We start from the raw sequence: 24,692 nt of genomic DNA on the forward strand, positions 1-24,692 counted from the left end.
GGGCTGCTTGGGCAAAGAGGGTTATTCCTAACACAGCAGGGCTGTGTGGGTGGAGGTGGCTCTGGGTCTCCCTGTGTTTATGTGACATTTGGAGCCTGAGGCTGGTTTAAGCCTCATTTGCCTGTGGGAAAGAAGAGGGTTGTTTCCCACCTTCCCAGCAGATTTGCCAGTTTCTTTCGTGATCCAGTGTGCAGCTCAGTTCTTGATAAAGGACTGTAAATACTTGCTCATGTATAAGAAATACCTCCCTGGGTCCACAAATGTAGGAGAGAAGCGGTGAAGAGCTGGGGGAGCACAGTCCCCGGGATGCATGGACAGAACAGGGAGCAGGCACCGTGTGCTGGCAGGGAGAGGAGGACAGGGTGCTGGGAGCCAGACCTGCAGGGGTTAGGGAGTGATCTGGTCCTCATCAAACCTTCCTTACATCCCCCAAACCTTCAGTCTTCAGCTGTCCCCCCTCCTTCCTCCCCTAGTAGCCAACAGCCTTGTGCAGTAGGACCTGTGGATGGAGATATCCCAAAAAGGGAAAGCTAGGATCCTCTAGGAATTCCCATCAACGTGCCAAATACAAAATACCGAAACAACCCCCTCTCAGCAACAGACTAAATATGGTGTATACCCAAAGGATCAGAGCACAGGCCTGAGTGAAATTATGTCTCTTGACATCAACAGCCCTCTCTTCTTTGGAAAATAAACCATCCTGGGGAAGATGGATGGGGCTCATACAGGTCTAATCATCCTAAAAAAATACTTATGAGGGGAGGCTGGGCTAAAAACCTCTGCTGTCACTGGGTCAGGAACTTGCAGGTGTGATAGACCTGTAGCCCCTTCTAGTTCTGCCCAGTGGTGAAAAAATTTGGACAAAGAGGAGAGAGGGAAACAGCCCTGGGGTTTCTACCCTGCAACATTTCAGAAATATCAGATACAGGGTCAAGTTTGGGCCTCAGCTGGAGAAGGCCAGATTTTCCAGGGCAGTGACACAGTGCCAGAGGTCACAGACTGTCCTGCTACAGGGAGGGCTGGTGTCTGCAGTGGTGTGGGGCTGCCATGGAGCCATGCAGAGCTTTCCAGGACCCTGCAGCACCATATCAGACTTGTGCATGTGTGACTTTGTTGGAGCAAAGCCAAGGGAAATTATCACCATGACATAAATCCAAGAAACTTGTCCTTGTTAGCAGAAAGTTTGTCACAGGGCAGGGTCGTTCACCCTATTTTACTTTTTTCCCTGCAGTTTCTTGATTGCAAACTTAGCTTTTAATTAGAAACACAATGAAATGCAAGGGAATCCTCTGAAAAGTATGATCATTTTAACATTCATCAAAGTTATCCTAAGAAGTTCCTTTTAAACACATGCAGCTGTTTCACAAAACCAGACACATTAAAATAGTAGCTTAAAAAGGAGTGGAAATTATTCTGGCTGGTCTGCAAACCACTGCACACGCAGACTTGCTGCCCGAGGAGGGTGTTTAACAGCAGCAGTGCTGGAGGGTGATATATGATGTGACATTAAATGGAGCTGGAAAGTCTAAAAAAATACTAGTGCTGGGACTGAAAGAGTTGCACTCTCAAGCCATGTGGGGTAGCAACTGTTAAATGTAAGCATGGCTTCCAACCTTCACTTAAAAGTTAATGTAAGAATATACTAATCTGATAGCCTGGTTGGGGGTTCCTGAATGTTGGGGTGTTTGTTTTAAACCAAAGTTGCCTCAAAATGAAAGCTGTGGATTCCCAGTGGATGATGAGTTTGTGACAAAAAAATAAGCTTTGTTTAAATCCCCTTGATTTGTTTATTTATGTAGTACTTTTCTAGAAAAAAATAAAGTATTGGGCAGCCTGCCCTTAAATATCTCCTGACTGAATTTGCACTGTAAATATTGTGCTTGGGGAAAAGAAAGAGGACCCAAGAAGGAAAGAAGTGAACTTTTTGCTGCCTTACCATGGTGTAACCTGAACACAACAGAGGGGAAAAAACCAAAAGCACAGATGGTGATGTTAGTTTGTTAAATAATGTGTCAGGTAAGCAATTTTTGTTTTGTTTAAAAATGTTTTTGCTTAAGTTTTACCAACCATGTTTCTCTAACATGACAAATATAATTAGAACTGGTAATTATACTGGTGGATTACCACCTGTGTCAAGCTGTGCCCTTACAACAGGAGGGACAGTCTGTGACCAAGCCAGGACAATCAATCTTGAGGCAGTCTGATGAGGGAAAACACTCGCCAGCTGCTTGATGTTAAGGTTTGTGCTCAACACCGGCTGCAGGTGGTCGGGTGAAGTCAGTGAAGGGTGCAGGTCAGGTCTGAATCAGCTGCTACTGAAAGGGTCTCTTTGCAAGTGTGAACAAACCTTTCGGGGTTTCTCTTCCTAAAGGTGATCACCCAAGGATAATCACTCCTCCGGAAAACTGATCCAGTGACACCGAGATTGGTGCTCAGGAAGGAAAAAGTAACCGACTCCTCACAGTGAGCTGATAAAGCTTTAAAAAATCTCTCCTGTGCAGGACAGAAACTAAAACCTCTGGAACAGCATGGCTGCCCTGGAGCCTAGAGACACAGTTTTCTCTCATTTGAGGAGAGGGCAAAAATTTGGTCTTAAAGAACTTTTTATTTTTAAAACTTGTGGGTTAAGTTCTTCCAAAGAGCTTTCCAGATCTGATATCCACACCAGACTTCACTGGCTCCTAGTCACCTTCACTTGTGATAATGTGCTTAGACAACAAACAGCCTCTTTTAATGGAATTCCCTCCGTAAAGCTCTTAGTTCATGTTCTGTCTTCAAGAAAATTCACAAATGCATTTTGCTATTTAAAGACCCTAAACTTCTATATGCTTGTATCTTTCTTTTTTAAATTTTCAGTTGTCAGTAGAAAGAATAAGGGCAGTTAATGCAAGACATCCCAGGCTGTAATTATTATGCAATTACGCAGCTTCTGAAATTGAGAAACTAATTTTTGTGTATGCTCACCTAGGTGGCAATTTCTTCTAAAACCTGAACCTGTGGCTCTAGGACTGTGACATATTTTGATCTAAATATTTATCTCACCTTAAAATTTTAAGGAATGCTAAGTGCATCCATATGGCAAAGATTTTGCAATTCCTCTTCACCTGGTAACAAGGCAGGCAGTCTGACATTCAGAGGACTTGCTGTTTGTCATCATTGTGAAAGATATGCTCATGTTTCATGTACTGTCAAGATAAATGGTAGGCCAATAATAATATGATTAGACCAGTATATTTTCACAGACGTATTTCAAAGCTTTGTTGTTAATAAATATCACTGGAAAAACACTTTAATTTGCCTTTAGTTTGCTTGTACAATGACTATAATTTGAAACAAGAGATTGTTTCAAAACCCCAGATGTGGGCTGTGAGGGTATTGGAGAATTAGATGAAATGCAAGTTGCACCTAGAGCAAACAGGCCAAATTCTACCCTCTGTCCCAGTGCAGTGTCTGTACAACGGGTGAATCTCCAGAGAAAACAGCCCAAAGATTCCCTTTGTTTTAAATGTATTTTGTCTCTGATTTCAGACATACACCTTTATGTCAAAGCTCAGTGAAGGACGCCTGTGTAGCAGCTTCTGCTTTCCTGACTGTGGACACAGGAGCCTGCTGAGCTGTGGGCTTGGGAAAGGGCAGGTACCAAACATGCCTTTGCCTTCTTCAGCCTGGGTGAAAATTGTGTTTAATTTCTACCACTAAAAATTAATTTCCCAGGGAGCTCCGTGGCACCTGGGCAGCACCTGAATGATCTATGGTGGGAAGACAGAAAGCAGAAGTAGTGGCTTTGGTTACACTGAAACATTTGCATAGCAGAGGATGTTTGAGCTTTTGTGCTCTCAGAGCCTTTCTCTTTGCCCTTGAAAAGACAATTCAGAATCCAAATATACATAACAATTTGATCCACTGGTTCATGGAAAAACAGGTGTGTAGCACTGAACTTCTGGAAGACCAAATTAAACACTGAGGGATGGCTCTTCAGCTCAGTAGCTGAAGGTGACAGGGGCGTGAGCACAGAGCAAACACTGAGGGCACACACAGATTCCCTCGCCTGACCCAGTGGTCAGCTGCCACTGATGCAGAGCTGAAGACTTACAGATGGATTTGATTGAGGTTTATTTGCAAACACACGTCCTCCCCTCCTGGCAGCAGTCCTGAGACACTCACAATCAGCCAACGGGGAGCTGCCAGCACTGCCAGTCACACGAAGGAGATGAGCTCACTGCTGAGGCTTCAAATGGATAAATGCAGCCTCTCTGCAATTCCACGTTAGAGTACAGGCTGCTTGTAGAAGTAAAAGTATCCCTGCAATGCTAACTGGGTCAAACCAAGATAAAGGCAAAACTTCACAGCGTGCACAACCTGGGGTCCTTTCAAATTCACAAACTGTGAGTTCTCTTCCCCCCTCCACTGTACCATTTACCTAACAATAAAGATTTTTAAGGACCTGACTCTAGAGATTTATTTATACAAACCTCCTCTCAGTACCACTGGAAATATTTAACATGTATGCATTTTGTTAAAATGAAAAGAGAAAAAATAGATGTTACTTTTTATGTACCCCTGCAAGCTTGGCTTTTAAAATAAATTACCATTTCAAAACATGTAAATACCTTAGCTAAAAAAGAGTTCTGGGAATCTGTAATCTACTATCAACTTTATTTTTAGCTTTGCCTGACTTTGAGTTTCATGTTGTTTGGGAAAAAACGCCAGAAGTTCCTTCCCGTCCCATATACCCAGTGTTACACTGTACAATTTATAGCAACTCCAGATGGAAAAAACTTACTCTCGTTTGTTTGCTGGCATGAAGATAAATATAGTCCTCATTTCCAGAGAATTAAAAACAACTATCCCTCTAAATCACTTCAATCTTCTATTAAAAATTTATTTTTCCCTTATTATCTGAAAGTTGTAGCTTCTTTTTAAAATTAATTATTAAAATGTTTAGTTTGAACACTCTCAAACTACCACACAGAATAAAATAGAAAAAATTTATTCAAAAGCACAGGAAAAACACACAAAGATACAAGTGCAGAAATTATAAGTTATTATATAAAAATTTATTGGACATACCCAGTATATTCAGGTGCAATTTCTAGACACAGGATTCACTAATGTGACTCCCTAGACGGTTTTCCTTCTATCAGCACTGGGGAAAGAAAGAGCCTTGCCAACATTGTTTAAATTGACAGTAAGTATGACCTTGTGATCCTGTCTCATGAGTAGATGTTACAAGCTAAAATGGTCCCATTGGATTTATTGGAGAAATTTATGCAATGAAGAATGTCCTAAATTAAATCCGACAGGCCCTGATAGGAGAAATTAGCAAATGAAAGATATCATCTCTTTACACTTCGTAAAATAAGAGGCTCTTCGATGCTCGTGCCAGCCATCCTTCCTGGTTCTGGAATTCTGTCTGAAAACGAAACAGACAAAAATATTCTCATGCATTTGGAGGTCCAAGGTGTGAGTACTATCTTCTACTATTGTCAGCTTTGATACACCATATCATCATAGAGAACCCAGGCAATTTTACAAATGAATGTTTCCATGAAGCTTTGCATCACTAAGATTAGATTTCCGACAACTTCCAACTCAGCTGTACTGAATGAGCTGAAGAAACACCATATTCCACACCTTTTATCAGGATCCCCAGCCTGCTGGAATACTCATACATCTAAATAAGCAAAAGCAAGTTAGATGTTAAATAGGAGACTTGGCAGGTTGAGTTTATAAATGGACTTGACTACCTGAATATGCAGCCTAATTAAAAGAGCTGGATAATTAGTATTTTAAACCCACTGCCTTTAGGTCTCCACTAATATACTCAACAAACACATGCAGAAAGTAATTTCAGAATATATTGACTTAAGGTCCAAAGCCTTAAAACTTGCATGGTTTTTTGTGTTTTAAAAGCAATATACTGTTGTGTCTTATGATTAATCCTGACTTCTGTAACTAACAGTAACCAATTAAATCTCCATGTGAAGTTACAGTGGAGTCAACAGGGCAGGGTGATCCTGCAGTCAGTAGAAACAAAAGTATACTTTAAAAACAATTCTCCTATATACTCAGTTTGTTTTAAAACATGGAGAAATTTCTGATAGGAATAATTGTTTTCTAACAAAGAGGTAATTTATAGCAGTTTTGGTATGGAAATTTTGTTTCTTCAGCCCCCTCTTCTGGCAGAAGAAAAGCAGCATTGTCTCAATGAATTAACTGTTAAAAACTGTTAGTACTTCTCACACTTTTTAGATGTCAGTAACATCTCAGGCCTCATACTTTTGAAATTTTTGGATACAAACCAAATGGTTCATAGTATTAACAGGAGAGTAATAAATTTTTACAGTAAAAAATGAAGCAATATGCCAAGCAGACTCTTTGAAGGAAAAAACTGGACCAATGAACCTTTTCATTCTCTACCTTAGGTGGTATTAATTGTAACCAGTCTGAAAGCAGACCAGAGAGGGCAAATAACATTTAGCAGTGTTTACTACAGAGCAATAAACTTTAGGCTTAAGCTTTTGTGGCAAATAGGATATGAATTAGGTTCTCAGAAAAGGTTTATGCCCATATAAAGAACTGACAGCTAAAGAGTTAAGAACTTTCTAAAGAAATTAGGTTAGACCAGATAAGAAACAGAGATATGCCCACTACTGAATATATTTTATTGAGACTTTTGGTTAAAATCTTGTATTAAATTGCCAATGTAGTGAGACTGTCTTTAGCTGACCCTTTTCAGATTTGCAGTAGTATAAGGGAGTAGAATTTGGCCTGTTGAACCTTTAGGGAAGTGGCACATTTGGTGTCAGATGAACGCATTCCTTGCACAGAGGAGGAGGTACACTGTGTCCAGCTGCATGTTTATGCTTTTATAAGCATATGCATGGTATAGGAAATCTAGTCACAGATAAAACTTCTGCAAAATGACATTGCACCCACCTTTTTGATTTCTCTCAGTAGGTGGTTTGCCAAGGTTCTGCTTTGGATAATTCATCAAAGACACTTTTGGAAGGATATTCTGGGTACTTTCTTCTTTACCACCATGTAAGAAATGAGAGAGAATTCCATACAGGAGAGGTCTGCTTAAGGGAAAAATTACAAAAGTAGTCTGTAAAGTCTATGAAATACTGAGCATTAAAAATACACCTTTTACCCAGGAATTCTTAGATCTTAATATTTACTTCTACAATATGTACAGATGTCTTTAATGATTTAAAACACATTGTGCCAAGTATCATTACATAAACAAGCACAGACCTAAGCTCCCCCTGAACACCAACAGTCCCCTAAAAATCTCAGACTAAGAGACACTCTCCACTGAACTCCAGCTCCAGGTGAAGAAATGGAGCGTGTTTAGCACAAGAGCAGAGATCCACATTCTCATCCATGGATCAGAAGGACCCACACACTCACAAAAGATCAGACTTCGGTGGGCTATAGGCCAGTCCACCACAGTACATCTAAAACCTGACTCTTCCTAAGCATCTGACAGATTCAGACAGCATAAGCTACAGAGAATGCTGAACATGTCTGAACCTGCTTCAGCCCTCAGTTCTTTAATGCAGGTGTATTGGAGCACTGTGACTTTTTATCTAATCTCACAGTAATCTTTTTATTGCTCCACACAGCAACTCACAGATATGCAAAGAGCAGATCTATGTTCTGTAGAAAGCAGAATGTACTGGTAAGAGAGTTGTGTTCTGGCGTGCAAGGACACCATCTGGGGAATGCCACCGTGTTGGCAGAATTCAGTGTTAGTCTGGAGTATGTCTGAAAATGGCCCCATGTTTGGCATCATGAAGCTGAATCCAGCACATCAGAGCAGGAGTGGGATCAGCCACATTGCAGTTGGTGAGAACATTTATATGTGATTTATAATAACGCTGAAGAGAAAAATATACTGGTATACAGAATATACAGTACATTCCAAAATTCCTCCTTACACTGATTTTCCACTTGCATCTTCAACTATATTCAGCTCTTTGGCAAGAAATTCTCTATCCAAGGGCACTTCAGGCTGGCCGGATTCTGGGAAAAAAAATCCCTGAAATTCTTAAGACTGGTAAGAAAAATGCCACCAATTAACAGAAAACTTCAAAAGAGCATAAGAGCACACACCTCCCCTTTAGACTATTAATAACTAACAGTGTATTTTAATTCTAGGGAACTCACTTAAGCATTAGTGATTCATACTCGTAAAATTTACGAGGACATTACAATTTTTATCTTCACCCTAAAAGAATCTAAGGAAAATATTAAAGAAGTCTTACAGCAGAAAGATAAATTCATCAGGCAAACAACTCTTTCTCTAAACTACTACTCTCAGACATTTCAAGAAATTTGAGTCGGCAGGCTGTTATCAAGTTTTCTTGCTCTTGCATCAACTACTCTGTCAAACAATGTACCTCAAGGGTAAAGGAGCAGAGAGTAAGTTTTCTTGAAAACTAATGGAATGATTTGGCTTAATGCTGCAAGTAGAACTGTGGAGAGGTCGTTTGTACCCTATTAATTGCCAAGGGAAGACAAGATTATGTAGCTTGTCACGCTTACTAATTCCATAATATCAATGGAATTATTCAACCAAACAATCACTGATTACTATTACAGTGATGACACAAATTCATTGCCAATACCTGCTGTCAGAACAGATGCTGTGTATTTGTACTTGTTGTACTCCAGGTATTCCCGAATGAGTTCATTGATCAGGAGGTTCTCCCGGGACAGCGTCGGCCGCGGCTCGCTCTGGTCGTCCAGGGCATTAAACACTTCAGCTCTGATCCTCGCTCTGATTTGGGCAAGAGCTCCTCTTTTTTCCAGTGTGTCCTTTAAAACTATCACCATAAAAAGACGCGTTAATTTAAAGGCAAACTCATTCAAGCAGCAGCATTAATTAGCCCCGATGCGAACAGAGCTTTGGCGAACCCCAGTGCAACAGCGAAAAGGCATCACACCTGCGCACGTGCCAGCACCCACCAGGCCAGGCACGTCACAGAGAGAAGTCAAGCCTTCGGAGAAGTCACAAATACATTTCTTTTAAATCGCAAGCATACATTCTGGCAATTTAAGAAGTAGAATGTTACTGCACCAAGATGTGTTCAAGTACAATGAAATACAGCCCACGGTACACGAGGGGAGCAGCGATGAGGGACGGCAGTCCCCATTTGCGCCCGCGGCAGCTCTGAGGCCCATCCAGGTGGCCGCGGGCCGCCGGGCCGCCCTCCCGGTGGCCCCAGACAGCGCCAGCCCCGGCCCCGGCCCCGGCCCCGACCTGCTTTGAGCTCCGCCACCGTCGCCATGACCGCGCCGGGACCCGGATGGCGCCGCGCACACTGCGCAGGCGCGGGAGCGGGCGGGAGCGCCCTGAGGGAACGGCGCGGGGTCGGTGGGAGCTCCCGCAGGGAACCCCCGCAGGGAACACCGCGGGGCCGGTGGGAGCTCCTCCAGGGGACACCGCGGGGCCGGGTGGGGGATCCGCGCTGCCCGCTGCCGGAGCTTCCGCCCGGCCCCTCAGGGAACGGGAGCCGCAGGGGATCCCTCTGCTGCCAGCGGGCAAGGTCGTGCCGGATAGAATAACCAGCATCAGCAGCGCCTCCGTGCTGCCCATGGAGCTGCCGCTCGCTGTCCTGCTGTGCCCGCCCGCAGTCCAGCCCTGCCAGCTGGGCGGAGTGCCAGGGTTGCCGTGCTTTCTCCTTCTGTAATTTCAGAGGTTGTCAAAGATTGGGGAAGGAAACGTGGAAAATGAGAGAGAATTTCTCCCGTGTGTGTGGCGGAGGAGTTTTGTACCGACAGATGTACCGTCGATTAAAAGGACTCGGCAAAGATGAGCTTCTAAAGAAAACGACTTGCCAAAATGTAACTGTATATGGCGTGTTTTGCAAACTTGAGGATCCCTGGCGTGTCTGGAGGCTTGTGTGTGTGCTCCGTGTTGCTGCGATGAGTCAAGAGTGTTTATTTTGTCAATGCATTAAGTATTTCCCAAAGGAAATGCAGCCGGCGTGGGTGAACAAACTGGGTTTGCCATGGTCTAGATAGAGCAGCCTGCTGGGGCTTGTAGGAAAATGTGAGTCGCCTTAGGCAGTAAAGCCCAAGACTCACAAGACTTAAGTGTGGGGGGTGGGGAGGTTGGTAGGATTGTTGTGTTTGTTTGTTTTTTACATTTCCTCTCAAAGCAATGTTTATATGACAATCTTCCAAAGCATCTCTGGTAGAAGTCAATAAATAAAATTTAGGAAGAGCAGAAGTGATGGTGAAGTCAATGTGTTTCCTTAGCCCAGCAGTCGCTGTCAGTGAGTCAGAGCAGTGCGTGCCCCTGGCCACCCTGAGCCTGCTGCCCGGATCCCCAGGGCGACTCCGGGGACAAACAGCTGCTTATGTTTAATGTTACAGCATTTTCACAGTCTAAACATGTTTCTCCGCATCCTTCCAAACTTCTCCGTGACGTTGTGAGTCACTCTTCTATCACACCTGATTTCCCATTGATAAGTTGTTGCAGTTTTCCACACTGTATTTTCTGTCCTGCTTCAATTTGTATCCTACAAAAAAAGGTTCATATGGAATTTTGTGTGGTTCTTTTTTCTGCTTGCAAGGGAATTCCCTTTTAAAACAAGATTTCAGTTTCTATTTCTTGTATTAATCTGTGTTTTAAAAGATGCTGTTACAACAATGGTTTGTGAAATCCGTGTTCAGTGACTTTCTGGTACTCTGAGACCGTGGTTCTGTATCTCTGCAAGTTTGGCCTTGTGTCAGCTCTGGTTTTTCTCCTCCACAATAAATATTTTGAGTCCATTACATTTTTCTTCTGAACTCTTCTGCTTCCTCTCACATTAATTATTTACTCTGTATTTTGACTTTGCTTTGGTTTACAAGGAAATAGAATTAATTGGAAGAGAACTAGTTTGAGGTGGAGATCCAAGTATCATTATTTGAGGAGAAACATCATTAACATGGAACATGATGACTGGTGACATTGAGACAGTGAAGCTGAGAGAAAAGTATTTAGGATGTGTAACTTAAATTTTGTTAGTCTTTTAGCTTACAATAATATCTTGAGAAAAGCACATGTAGGTAAAAATGTAGTTTTCTAGAAACTCCTCACTTCATGCTTATTTACTGTCTTCTGCATATAAAAATAAAGGGAATCATACTTGAACATTCAGCTGTTCTCTTGCAATACTGTAAAGATTTTAACATGTTATGAACCAAGGCATGGGTTAAACTGACAAGCTCGTAGAACTTCTGACACCCAATGTGTGTGGCTTGATCTTTCTGTGATGATTCTGCTCCATTCATCAATGCAGATGTGCCCAGGGTTGGGCTGGATGCAGCTGCTGCTGCTCTTCGACCTGGCACCCTGAGAATGTGGGATCCAGGGGGACAGACCAGAAATAGTGCAGCTGGATGGACAATCTGGCCACTACCAGCACAGCTCTGAAACTGCAGCTCTGAAAGTGCAGGTGAGTAAAGAAGCAGTCTGTGATAGACTTTTGGTATGTGGGATGCCTGCTTTTAAGTTATCTGTTAAACAAATGAGACCTCTTTTTAACAACTTTGTTACCGTAATTGCCCTGGATGGACAAAAGCATTTTAAATTGACGTTTGTGTGATTTCTGATGTTACTGTAGAGTACTATGTAACCACCCTGCTATTTCCTGCAGCATATGATGCAATTCCTACATACGTACCACCATACTCCAGCTGGTCTATTCTGGTACAGTAGTCAGGCGAGCTGACTGGATTTAACTGATGCATTTTAAATAGGATGTGAAGAGTGCAGCATGAGACACAGCCCAGCGCAACCACAGGGCTGTGCAGTTAGCTCAACTAGTACATATTTTGATGCAAACCTGGCTGTGGATGTAGTTGTTTTGGTTCTGTTCATGCTAGTCAACTTGAACTAGTTTAGGGCATGAAACCAGTGTAACTGGTTCACGCTGAGAAGTGAGCTATTTGAAGGTGAGCTTAGGCTTTCCCTGGGGCCTTCCCCGAGGACGGTGCCTTGGCTCAGTGCCGCGGGGCCCGGGTGCCAGCGGGGCACTGCGGTACCTCTCCTCGGGGGAAACGTGGGGACCCTGTACCCAGGGGCCGGAGCAGTGCCACGGGGAGGGGGATGCCGTCATGCCCGCCGCTGGCTCCGGTCCGGTCCGGCCCGGCTCGGCGGGCAGGTCCGGTGCGGGTAGGAGGCGCAGGACCCTGGCTGCCGGGCAGGCGGGCGCGGCTGCGGTGCTCCGAGGGCAGCGATTTCGCCCCGGGTACGCTGCCGGGGGCGCGGGGCATTTCTGCGTTGAACAAAGGCACGCGTTGGGCTCTGGCCGAGGCCCCTGGGCCCGTCGTCCGCCCCGGATGGGGAGGCGTTGGTGGCCCCGCGGGCCGCGCTCACCCCCAGCGTTGCGGGCGCAGCCCCCGGTGCCCGCACGCGGCACCGCCCGCCCCCGCCGCACCGAGGCGGGGCCGCGCAGCGCGGGCGGCGGCGGCGACGGGCTCGGCATCCCCGTGACGCGGAGCCAATCAGGGCTCCGAGCTGGCGCTGTCGGCCCGGCCCCGCCCGCCGCCGCCCGGGCACGGAGAGCTGCGGACGGGGAAGCGCTGCTGCGGGAGCCCGCGGTCGCGTTGCCGCGCCCCATGGGGATCGAGAGCTTCTGCAGCGTGGGCGCTTCCGAGCCCTTCTGGGTGAGCGGCGGGATGGGGCCGCGGCGGCGCGGCTCGGCGACGGCTGCCGGTGTCGGCACGGAGGGATGGCGGGGAGCCGGGTGGGACGGGGATGGTGGCGGAGCCCGAGGGGGTTGCGCCCGGCAGCGGGGCAGCGGGAGCCTGCGGTGCAGGCGCTCCCCCGGGCAGGGCGCGGGGGCTGCGGTGCGCCGCGGAGCGGCCCCGGGCCGGCGGAGGGGCCGGGCCGTGCCGGCGGCTCGTGGTCGCCGCCTGGGCGCGATGTCCCCACGGCCGGGTCGCGGCGGGTGCTGGCGCCCCTCGTGCGCGGGGTTTCCGGCAGGGAGATGCTTGGAGGGGGAAACTGGCGAGCGGGTGCCTGCCCGGGAGACTGGGAACGAGTTCCCGAGTGGCCGGAGCAGGTCTCTGCCCACGCGTTTGGCCGCTCGGCCGCGTTACTCGGGGCCGTGCGGGTAACAACAATAACGGTGCCTGACGGCTGCCGTCACACGAGAGCGGTGCCCGCTCTGGAGGAGGCCACAGACACGCTTTATGTAGCTTTATCGTATGCTTGTACAGCAGTATTTTCGCTCTTCCTTCATCAAGAGTGGTGAGCGCAGGTGCTGCGTGTGAACTGAAAGCCAGCTGAGCCCAGGTGAGCGATGTGGGGACGTTGCGATGGGGTCTTGCTCAGCTGAGACGCGGGTTCCTGTGCGGTGCCCGCGGGTCCTGGCAGCAGCGAGGCACCTGGGAGAGCAGGACCGGAGTGAGAATTCATCTCAGGAGCAAACCGGTTGTATGTAGAAGGAGGTTGTGTGGAGGAAGGGAAGAGCTGGAAGTTGGGAAAACTGAAGGCAACATAGGGGAAAGAGCTACTTGTGTATTCATCAGATATTTGCGAAATGGTTTTGAGCTAATGAGCTGCCTTACTAGTGAAAAAATTAAATAGATGTCTCAACAAATACCACTGTACTGTTCGTCTCAAGAACCATTAGGGTATTACTGAACAGGTATTTTTAAAATCATCAAGACTAAGGCAATTAGTTTTTTCCAACTGATCAAAAGTGACTCGGCTGACTTACTTTTACATTGCTTATACTAATATCACTTTTCTCCTATTTCTCAGCTTTTTCAGAACTGGCTAAATTATGGGTTGTCATTATGCATATTTTTTTCTTTCCCCTGGAATGAGACTTTTCATTTGAAGGGCTAAGAAAATACACGTTTCAGAATTAGTTTATGGAAAAACTGACTTGAGAGAGTAGTAGGATTGTGAAAAAGAGCTGCCAGCTCATACTTTGAGCTGTGGAATTGTAACATCAGGTAGACACAAGAACTACAATTAGGATGTTGGAAGCAACTAGTTTATATAGGATTTCTGACAGCAGATTCCTTTATTAGGAAAACTGTTCTCATGTCTATTACAGCCATTTCTGGTGTTTTTGTAAAAACTACTCCATACATTTTTTCCACTAGTTGCACTGATTCCCAATGGTTTGCGATTTGTCATCCTTCTCCAGATCACATGGACTCTGCCTTTAATTTCTTCCAGCTAAAGATCCTATGGGTGTGGTTTGATTTCTGGATTCTTCGGATCCTGGAGAAAACAATTGTGCACTTGAGTTGGAGTTAGATGTGCTTGCAAAAATCTTCCTTCATGCTGAACTTGCATTCATAAGTAACACTCTGTTTCCACTTTGTTATTGCATGCTTCCCAGTAGGGGAGAGTAGTAATGCCAGTTTGGGTGCTTATGGGTACTCTTGCTGCTGCTTTTTCTAGCATTTCCATTATTGCTGCTATTTAAAGCTGAAGCTGTACTGGATTTTCAGAAATTGTCTATGTATATGCTGTGTTTACTGGGCTTTTAGATATGTCCTGTGATTGTGCTGCTGTTCTTCCTGGCTTTTGGACTTCTCAGAGCTGGGTGGTAGCTGGATACACAGTGGCACGTGTTACTGCGTTCTTGTGGTGGTTGCATTGGCTGTTTTGGTTGGTCCTGGAGCTTTGCTAGTGGAGCAGAGGGATTTCTGGCAAGCTCTGCTTCAAGGAGAAGATGTGTTTTCTGTCAAAAGGGATCCTGAGTTGTGGACAACTCAGTTTTAAATTGTGGGGAAGACTGTGGTTGAAAGGACCTAATGGACCCTTAAAACTGTATACTAATCTTCTTAGGCTTTGCTGGCCAGGATTTTTCTTGTTTGCACACCCAAGGAATGTTATTGTTGAAAGTTCTTGTCTGAGAATTAAACAGATTGGTTTTATTTAATACTTACTCTGAAAGGTCAGGAACCCAAGGAAGATTGCCATCTTCTTCACTCCATTACTTTTTTTTCTTTCTCACTGTCTAACCTATCTCTGTGTCCCTACTCTGTGTTAACTTCACTGCAATCAGATTTTACTGCATGTACTTATTTTATAGAACTTTACTGCATCTTGCTTCCTTTGAACCAGACTCCTTTTTTAGACAAATACTTAACCCTTGCTTGCTGTAGCATCGCCGAGTGTCTTGGAATGAATATTCCATCCATAACATAAAGAAAGGTGCAGCTGTGCAACATAAAGTTACTGTTTACTGATAGCTGTTGATGACAATAAAAGCTTCAAAAGCTGTAGTGGACTTGGGGTAACTTTTTGCACTACTTGCATTCCAGTTCAGTGGATTTAAGGGCCCATTCAAGCTGTAAAACTTTGTGACCTTACACACTGAGATAGCTTTGGCTAGAGTATCACTGCTGTCTACCTTATTTCAATACCAGCACACAAAAACCCAGAGGTAAAGCAGGGTGAGGAGCACTGTGATTCCGGTAAGCAGGATAAGTGTCACAGCAGATGTAGAACTCACTGTACACTTTGGCCTCCTGACCTGGGTGTCTGGAGATATCTGCACATGCACAGTTGGTGGTCTCAGTGCGTGTACATTTTGAAATAATATGCTGTTTTTGCTTTGAATAAAATCTTGGTTTCAGTTTTTTTTCAGAGCTTGTAAAGCCTGCAGTACCATGTTTAGAGAAGTCTTTTCATGTTTGAAGTTGCTAAAGGAAGAGGTTAACAGTTTTTGTGACACTTTGAGATTTCAAAGCTCTCAATAGGGCTTTTATGAAAAAGAAGTGGCAAATACGCATCTGAAACTTTTGAGGTTCTTGCTTATACTTAAGGGAATGTGAGATAAATGGTTTATATAAGTTCCTATCATGTCGTTCACAGGCAGACACTGTTTATTTTAAAGTTAATTTAGATAGAAGTTAACTTCTTTATTTCAGTAGGAATTTAGCAGAATTTTTTCCACAGTTTTCTAGTTGGGCTTTTTGTTGTTGAGAAATGATTGAAAGCAAGTAATTGCATTCACTTCTAGGAGAAAAGCAAGCTTTCAGCTTCTCTGTTTTGTTTTGAAAACCAGAGTCCTGTAATGATTCAAGCTGTATCTCTGGCTGTGTAAACTGTGGCCCATTTCTTCCCTGTTGGTTCAGAAAGCTTTTGTGAAGCCTCTTCACTGTTAGTAAAGAAGTGGTATCCACATACTGTTCTAGGTTTAGCACTTCTTTGTGTGAAAACAAACTACAGAAGAAAAACAGACTGGATGAGTGAAGATGAGGCAGAGCCTCGTGTGCAGAATCTAGGGACCAACTTGGAGGGATTGGGCTTTGGTTCCTTTGCTATTATGTAGAGTTCTGTCTGAGGCTTTCAGACATGTTTGTCTGCCTAAATAAATGTATTTTCTTAGTGTTTGTCCAAAGACATTATATTTTGTATTTGGTTGACATTGCTGTAGCAGGAGAGATCCATAATGTAGCTTGATAGAATTTTATTTAAAAAAAAGGTATTCATGTTCTTTAATGCATTACAGTTATTAACTGACATTTGTGAAGTGATACTGTGTGACATAAACAGCTGCTGTGCTTACATTGTTCATGAGGACACCAGTAGTTTTACTGAAATAGACTTCTGAAGAAAAAGCAGTCTTCTTATGTACGGAGCAATTTCATGTTCTGAAGATCTGTGGCTTATGCTGTCACACATCAGATAGGCAGTAAATTGGCATGTCTCTTGGAACCCTGCAGCTTTTTGCACTGTAAGATACGTCTTTAGTGCTTTTTCAGTGTGTTTGTGGCAAAGCTGCGGGAGGGAGGGACTTGGAGGTGCTGTGGGAGAGTACTGGGTGAGCTTGATAACAGCTGAGTTTAGTCTCTTCTAAAGAGTACGCAGCTCAGGAAACTGCTTATATTTGCTGACACAGGAAGGTCATACGTGCACAGCATTTGGAACAGAGGAGTAGCAGAGTGTTAAACACAGAAACCTTTACACAAAATGATGCTTTATTGTAATTAACAGTACATTGCATGATTCTCATGCCTTGGCTGTTGTGTTTTTTGGCGATGAAAGCCAGAGGCTTATTTGTCAGCTTTCTTCCATTTATGAACAAGGGTCTAAATGTGCATAGAAAAATAAAACTTAGATTAGAAATGAAACTGGTATCCCTTGATCCAGAATAGATAAAATTAAGGGAAATACAGGGAAATTAAGCCTCATAATCTGTTGTTGATGGGGATTTTCTGAACAGATGATCTGTAGTTCTACAGCTGGCAATCCAGAGTTGCTCAGAAAAGTTAAATGAGGAAAAAAATGCGGCAAAATGCCTGAATAACTCATGGTGTTTCATGCAATTGCAATGCAGTTTACATTGAAACACTGTGCTATACTGGGACCAAGTGAAGGTCAGTCCGGGTTGTGCTGAAGTCACTCTGGGTCACATCTCTAAAAAGCGTACTGCCGGGTACTGACCTTTTGCTTACTTTCAATAGTCAGAACTCCTTGCATTACTGTTTTCTCACTCTTTGCCTCTGTGGTACGTTCAGATACAGTTTATCCCAACTTAACTTATTATCTTAGTCCCTTGGTAAGATTATTACCCAGGTGTGTTCAAACTTCTCAGTGATTTGAACTCAGGGTACAGGCTGTTGCATTATTAAGCAGAAGCCCTGTTTTTGGTGCAAAAAGGAGATGGAGAGCAGGAATCTTTTTCTTGTATCCTTTTAGGTAACAGTGATTTCAGTGAAAAACTTTGCAGAAGGGTAAGCTCCATCCTTTGGTTCTGAAACTAGTAGTGGTAAATATTTTGTTGTCAAATGGCCAAATGTTTTGTCATGGTACTTGCAGATATGGCAGGGTACAGAAATGCAACGTCAGTAGAGAGAGGCTAAATTTTAATTTTGTAAGAGCTAATATAATCTGTTAGATGTTTCTCTGACACACACACAGAAAAATAGCCATAGTTTGGTGGCTTTTAGCTTCCTAGATTACAAAGCTCAGCTGTTGTAAATGCTGCAGGTGTTCCTTTCTCTGCTAATTTGTTAGCACCTGCTTCTTATTTTAGGCTAAAGGGGAAAAAAAGTGAAACATGTTTTTTTTCCTTGGAATTTTACACACAGCTCCAGCTGACGTGGTGCATTCTATAATAAAGGATCTCAACTCTTTGTAAATGTTTGGAAATAATGATGTTTGGGTTTGGGACAAGGAGGTACAGACACCTGATTTAAGTTCAGGACCAGTTATTGGAAGGTAGAGGCTTTTCGTTGGGTGTGTTAACAAGTCAAATCTGCATTATGTAAGTCATTACTGTTGAGAACTAAAACCATTTCTAATAGAAAACAATATGAGAAATTAAGGGCATTTTATTGTCACTGCAAACACTTACTGGTGTTTCCCACCCTAATTCTTCTTAATATAAACAATTAAGAAATTTAGGTCTCTTGTTTATTACATGGTTATTATTTTTTGTCACTTTTCCACCTCTTGCTCTAACAATCTTGTCTTTGACAACATTAAGAGATTTTAAGAATAAAGCTCAGATTTCAGAATCTGAAATGAAGGAGGGCCATGGTGTCTTCCCTTTTCTGAGGTCTCAAGCTTCATGTATTATTTTGGGAAGCTGGGCTAGAAGACTTGCTTATGAATGATTTAAGCCTCTTCATTCAGACCCAGGACTTGCATGTCAAAACCTTAATTGGAGACCTGTATTTTTTGAACTTTTGCTAAACAGTTATTTGTTCTTTCCTTCCCTGACTCCTACCAGCATTTTAACCAATGAGCTTCATGTTTAGTAGCAGGAGTTTTGTTCCATTCATGGTTTTGTGAGAAATCCACAATTGCTTGGTAAGTTTAGTTCTCCTGTAGTAATAAATAAAACTCCAAACTATGCTTTTTTTGCGGGTGAATGTGATCTCCACGAGGGTTGGAGATCTGAATCTAATTCTTAAAACTCAATGTGGTAGTTACCATTAACATTTCTTATTTCACCTTTGTGGCAGTAGAATAACAAAAAGGCAGAAACTTACTGATCTAATTGGGCTGTTATTGGCCCGAAGAAAGGTCTGAGGACTGTGTGGATATGAGCACCTATCCTCACGTGAGCCCACGCAGGGAAGTGCTGAAGTCTCTTCCCAAACTGGCAGTCAGGCTCACACTGTTCATTTGTTCCGTTGCCTGTGGTAAGTGGTATAGCTCTATGCAGGAGCATAATTCCACAATTTCTCCTGGCAGAAGTAGTTTCTAGAGTCTGTGGAGATCTGGGAATGAGATCAAGTATTTGGTTGTGTGGCTTTTACTTTTTAGTAGAATCCTGGGCTTATGTTTTCCAAAAATAAAAAAATATCACTGCTGCCTTTCTTTCATCAAGCATGTAAAAAAACTGTTAGAAAAGTATTATTGTAAAACCTGTACAAGTGTCTTAAATTTTTCTTCTGCCTCCTGTTTTGCAGAGTACACCATTAAATGCTACAGTAAAACATTAATTTTATGTAGTTAGCACAGACTTCAAAGGAATTGGCAGTGTATTGAAAGTTTTATGTAAGTACAGCATGGGGTCAGTCTATGCACCACCACAAAGGTACCATTTTATTTTCTGCACTAACCTCAGTTGCAGGAAAAACAGCTACATTGTGTCACAGGAGAGGTCTGTGCATTTTGAGTGACTTCCTATTTATTAAGGAAAAAAGCTAGAGGAAATAAATGCCAGCTAAGGTGGAAAGATATTTGTCCACATATATTGTGCTACTTCATCTGGACTTGATTCTAGAGCGAGTGGATCCTTTAATGGAAGTAGTACTTTTTTTCAAAATAATTCCAATATAATAGGTATAATATTTTCAAAGGACTTAAAAACACGTAAATAGAAAGTTTGTGATGGTTATTTGAATGTCATGTGTCTCATTTTGTGATTTGTTTACCACTTTTAGGGATTTTGTTACTGTCTACTGCTTGTTTCTGTGAATATTGCTGAGGAGACAGGAGAGCTGCAGGTGTGGGTGTTCCTGCTGCTTTTTTAGGGGCTCTTGAGTACTTTTCTTGTACAAATATCTGTTGCTTGTCTTATCAACTTGTCACTCCCTGTGATGTAGCCTGAACAGTAAGCATAGCAGAGCAAATGTGATGCTGGTGAAGGTTGTGCCATGATCATGCTTGTTTAGGCTCCATTCTAGATATGCTCTTAGACAAATGGTGAGCCTCAATACAGGTTTCATGATCTGATTCCAAAATATGAATGGCAGAGCAAAGATGCCATATCAGGTATGAGGGACTTTTAAAGCAAGGTCAGAGTTCCTTTAAAGCAGCTTTAAAAAAGAGGTCCTTTTCTGCATTCCCCTTAGCCCCCTCCCTTTTGTGCACTGATGCAGCTCCTCTGAAGATGTAGGCTCAGCCAGATCTGCCAAATCTCCTATCTGGGGAGAGGCAGGAAATTTGCTGTCCTAGATAAATGCCATGAAGCTATTGGCTTTTAGCCTACACTGAGAGAGAGTGGTTCAGTCAGGTCATGGGTTTATAGGTGCTACGCTGGGGAATTTTTCAATCCTGTATCTAGAGCTGGCAGATTGTAAGACTTCCTATTTCAGTGGGAAAGTGATGATACTATTATAATGAAAGTTGTTAGCTGCAATTACAGTATTAGTGCCTGAGAGAGCTAATTACTTTCACTCAACTAAATGTAAACATTGCATTAAACAAAAAGTCCTTTTTACTGTTAGGGAGATAAGATTGAGAAGCTTTATCTTGGTATTACAAGGGAGGTTGTTCTTCTGTGGGTGATATTGAAGTAGTGGGTACACAATGTCAGTGTCAAACTCCATTTGAAGGAGTAAGTGTTGACCATGATGTTAAGATTCCAGCGTGGTTTTGTAATTTCATTTTTTACATAGGTGTGTGGTAATGTTTTAAGTCACTTCTGAATCACAATTTGGTTCGTGCAGGTGGGTTTAACAGTGTGGCTAGCAGCCTGCATCTCCAGCACACTTGCACACAGCAGGCATGAAACTGAGCAATTTGGGTCTCTCCATTTCTGCCAATGAGAATTTTAAAATGTGCTGTTGGTCAAGTGGGATTATTGATGTGAGAACAAGCAACCCCTGGCTGCTCTCTTGACAGCCTTTCCTGGCTGCCAGGAGAGGCAGCCAGCATCAAATACTGTTATTGCTCAGATTAGCCGTACTGGAGGCATGCAACTGCCCTTGGTCTGTCTTCCCTCAGCAAAGGCAGAGTAACTGGTCTTTTGTATTGCAACTTTGTCTTACAGTTCTTCTGCCAATGTTTTTATCTTGCCTGTTCCTGAAATTTTAGACAGGAATTAGTATAATTATTAATTTTCCTAGGGTTTATGCACTGTTAAATAAGTGGTTTACCTGTGAATAGATCCACTTGATTCTGGGGAATGCCAAGCATTTTTTGTGCCCTTGTTGTAGACAGAGGGTTTAATTTCAGATGTGATAGGAAGCTTTTTTGTGCCATGAGAGAAAACATGCTACAGGGCACTAAAACTGTGGACTGGTATTTTTGAACCATACTGCTGATGATAGAAATGAAAACTGAGAAATAGGTCAGGTAAATTTAAAAATACCCATCTGCTATTCTGGGAAACTTTAAAATTGTTAAGGAACTTTTGAAAAGAAAAACTAATCTGCAACTATTTAACATCTGAGATATGGTTCTTCTGGACTACACTAAAACTAAGCCAACAGTGTATCTCTACTCTCCCAACATCTACCAAGGAAGGAACAAGGATCGGGCTGATTCTTCTCCAGTGGGTTCCTGCAGTCACAGCTTAAAATAAAGGCTGCTTCCAAATTATACAGTCGAATAGCTATAGACCTTACCCCTTTTTTCCTCCTCGTCCTTTATGGCAGGAGGCTGCTAGTTTGGGTAGGCTTTCAGTAGTTGTATCTGTGTCATTTGATGTGACTTTGCAAAGTAGAAGAGTTAACTGATCAGTCAGAGTGAAAATTGTTAATCTTTGAACTGAGAAAAATGGAGTAACTTCATGTTTTAATAGAACTTGATAAAATAGTGTTTCTAAAACTTGAGTCAGAAAAAATGTCATTAATTTGTTAATTAATGTCTGTTAAATACAAAGGTCTGCTTCAGTGAATGTTTCTGCATTTTTCCATGAAGAATTTTTGTTTGTGATGGAAAAAAACAACTGAAACTGGGTTTAAATAAAGCAAAGGAGAAGCATGTACTTTCCCCTGACAGAAGTAGTCTAGACTTGCGTAACTGAACGTGTAATTTAGATGTGAATGCATGATGGTTTCGTGATGAGAGTCACGTGTTTTCTAACTGCAGCGGAATCTTCTAAAGCTGTGGTGTCCTCCAAGCAGAACTTAGGGTATGCCTGCCTTTTGTAATGGATCGAGTTCCTCTTGACCATTGAGGGCTGTCACAGCTCAGTTCAGACAGAGTCTGCTGCTGATGTGTCCTACAGACAGTCCCTGGCCTGCCTGGTGAGTCACTCCGGTGGCCCCAGTGCCTTTTGGGCTGGTGTTAACTGGGAAACTCCAGTGGCTGCTGGTCAGTCTGCAGGGCAGCCGTGAGCCAGCAGTGTGAACCTGAGTGGAAGGGTCCTGTGAGGACATGGGGTGCTCAGCAGCAACTATTGGGTCTGCAGCTCTGTTCCTGTCTGTGCTACTGCCTTGTGTAGATGCAGCCTGAGGGAATTGCACTTGGGGAAGCAGCAGGAAAAGCACTGCTGTCTCTTCTCTTCATGTGTTCCTTGCCTTTTGCCACCTGACATGAATGTAAAATGGAAGGGACTTCTGTGTCTCACCTCTGTGTTGCCATTTCTTTTGTACAGAGAAGTGTTTTTAAAGCTAAGCATGCTCCTACTTGATAGCAACAGCCTCTGGATGAAATCCTGGAAACATATGAAAGAACTGATGTTGCTGTTTCTAGCAGTAGTCTTGCCCAAAATTGCCCATTTCTCCCATCTTTCTGTTCTGAACCCTGAAGTACCATTGCAGTATACACTCTTGCCTTTTATGCAGAAACAAACACCTCCAGATAACTTGTAAATATGAAAGTCAAATGAAAGGTTGCACGTTTTTAGAATATCCTCCAGCCAATATGCATAGTAGTCATGCATACAGCACTTCTTGCTTTTATTTTGCCACATGGCAGTGATGTGCATTACCTGCCCTCTGACCTTGCTGGTATTTGCTAGATTCATTTTATAGCAAGCATTTAAAAACACTGAAAAAAGAAGTTAACAACTTTCTAAACAGTGTATAGATCTCCAAAAGTTTACTCAATAAAAAGATGTCAATGCTTTTGTTTGTTTCTTGTAAAGCTGATTACATCCTGTTGATTTACTTGTATAATCTTACACTGTCTTAATTTGTGAATTGTAAACTGTTCTGCAGAGTCATAAGACTTCTTCTTGGCTGTTGTGCTGGAGTAGAGCAGCTGGGACTTAGAAAGCCAAAAACATTTGCGTGGTGGCTAAATGTAAGGATGACTCAGCTGAAATTTCTGATGAGTTATGTGGTCAGGAAACTCAATAAGTGTGTGGCTTGCTCACAGCGTCTCACAGCCGCTGCCTTGTCACGAACAACTTGTATGACCTCTGCACAGATACATTCAAACATAATTGGGCATTCTTATGTTCAACCAGTGTTAGTTCCCTTGAATTGGCTGTAGTAAGCTCAGAGATTTTCTAAAAATGAAAAACTAAAAATGATACAAAGTGAGAAGAATTTTTAGAATGCTGTGGAATTAGAGGAGAAAAATAGCAGCTGGGTTTCCTGTGTATACTGTCTGTTGTATCTAGCTGAGAAAGAAATCCTAGATTCTGAAAGAAATCGAGGGAAATGGGGAAGGAAAATGTATCTTCCGTTGTTCTTTAGATCTATGTTCTCTTTGTCATTGTGTTTGAAGCTGTTTATTCAGTGGAAGATGGGGATAAACAAGGATCAAAGTGTGGTGATTCTGGGCAGTGGGATCTGCATTCGGCTTTGATGTTGGAATAGAGGGAACAGGCACTACAGCTCCTTTTGGTTCTGTTTCCTCATCTATAAAATGCGGACAATGGCACCTGTTTCAGTGGCCAGCTCAGGCTTCTACAGAGGAGTAGGATTACTGGCTGTCATTATGTCCCAGTAGTGGTACTGGTGTTTTGTGTAGTGTAAGCTGTGCAACTGTCTGAAAAAACGCTTTGCCACTGAAAAGTTAACACTATAGTCAACAAGCCTTTGGGCATGGAACTGCTGCTCTTGGCTCAGTGACTTTTAAGCAGAAGCCAGGGAGCAAAGCTTTGGCTGTTGAATATTGCAGTCCATCTGCAGCTGCAATATTGTGCATTGGATTATTCTGTTGGAGAGTCAAAAATCTACGGCACTTGAGAGAATGTGTTGCATGTGATAATTTTTCAGCAAGGTCAGTGATTTTTAAGGTAAACTTTGCTGCAAGAGATTTTCCAAACTCAGAGCAGTTGTAAATATGGTATGAAAACTCACGTTACTACTAAATAGTCTGTCATTGTGAATAGTCCTTGTGCCAGTAATTAAAATAGTTACGTTTTTATTACTGTGAGCATCAGTTTTGGTTTGATTGTATGGTGATTTATCTTGGGTTTGAGAATTGTGTTGAGAGAAGTAGGAAAACATGGGGTTATGTCGATTTACATTCTCTTCTTGTTGAGTAGGAAATGAGCTTCAAGGGTGAGCCTTTAACTTGGTTATGTGCCTTGTTGTGGATTTTTTTGTTCTGAGTCCCTATTTCTGATTTTCAAATACTG

At 43.0% G+C, this 24,692-nt stretch overlaps 2 protein-coding genes across 6 annotated transcripts in view; one reads left to right on the forward strand and one right to left on the reverse strand.

Annotated features, from left to right (window-relative positions):
• Positions 1–4,974: 4,974 nt before the first annotated feature.
• Positions 4,975–9,398, reverse strand: CEP20 (centrosomal protein 20). Of its 5 annotated transcripts, none has more exons than XM_010392513.3 (5): positions 9,269–9,398; positions 8,634–8,831; positions 7,944–8,028; positions 6,940–7,079; positions 4,975–5,413 (listed from the first exon to the last, which is right to left on the reverse strand). In XM_010392513.3, the coding sequence occupies exons 1-5, from the start codon at positions 9,294–9,296 to the stop codon at positions 5,337–5,339; spliced, it is 528 nt and encodes a 175-aa protein (XP_010390815.1). In that variant the 5' UTR covers positions 9,297–9,398; the 3' UTR covers positions 4,975–5,336. The 5 variants fall into 5 exon arrangements, with proteins under 5 accessions (XP_010390815.1, XP_010390813.1, XP_019137080.1 ...); XM_010392511.3 differs by having other exon boundaries at positions 6,940–7,082; XM_019281535.2 differs by lacking the exon at positions 9,269–9,398 and adding an exon at positions 9,104–9,259 and having other exon boundaries at positions 6,940–7,082.
• Positions 9,399–12,339: 2,941 nt separating this feature from the next.
• The window catches only part of ABCC1 (ATP binding cassette subfamily C member 1), a 49,137-nt gene continuing 36,784 nt past the window's right edge, over positions 12,340–24,692 (forward strand). The window contains 4 exon segments of the mRNA XM_039559997.1: positions 12,340–12,375; positions 12,377–12,481; positions 12,483–12,557; positions 12,559–12,666. Of these exon segments, the coding sequence (XP_039415931.1) occupies positions 12,340–12,375; positions 12,377–12,481; positions 12,483–12,557; positions 12,559–12,666 (324 nt within the window).

Source organism: Corvus cornix, chromosome 14 (genome assembly GCF_000738735.6).
Source record: "Corvus cornix cornix isolate S_Up_H32 chromosome 14, ASM73873v5, whole genome shotgun sequence".
Taxonomy (NCBI): Eukaryota; Metazoa; Chordata; class Aves; order Passeriformes; family Corvidae; genus Corvus; species Corvus cornix.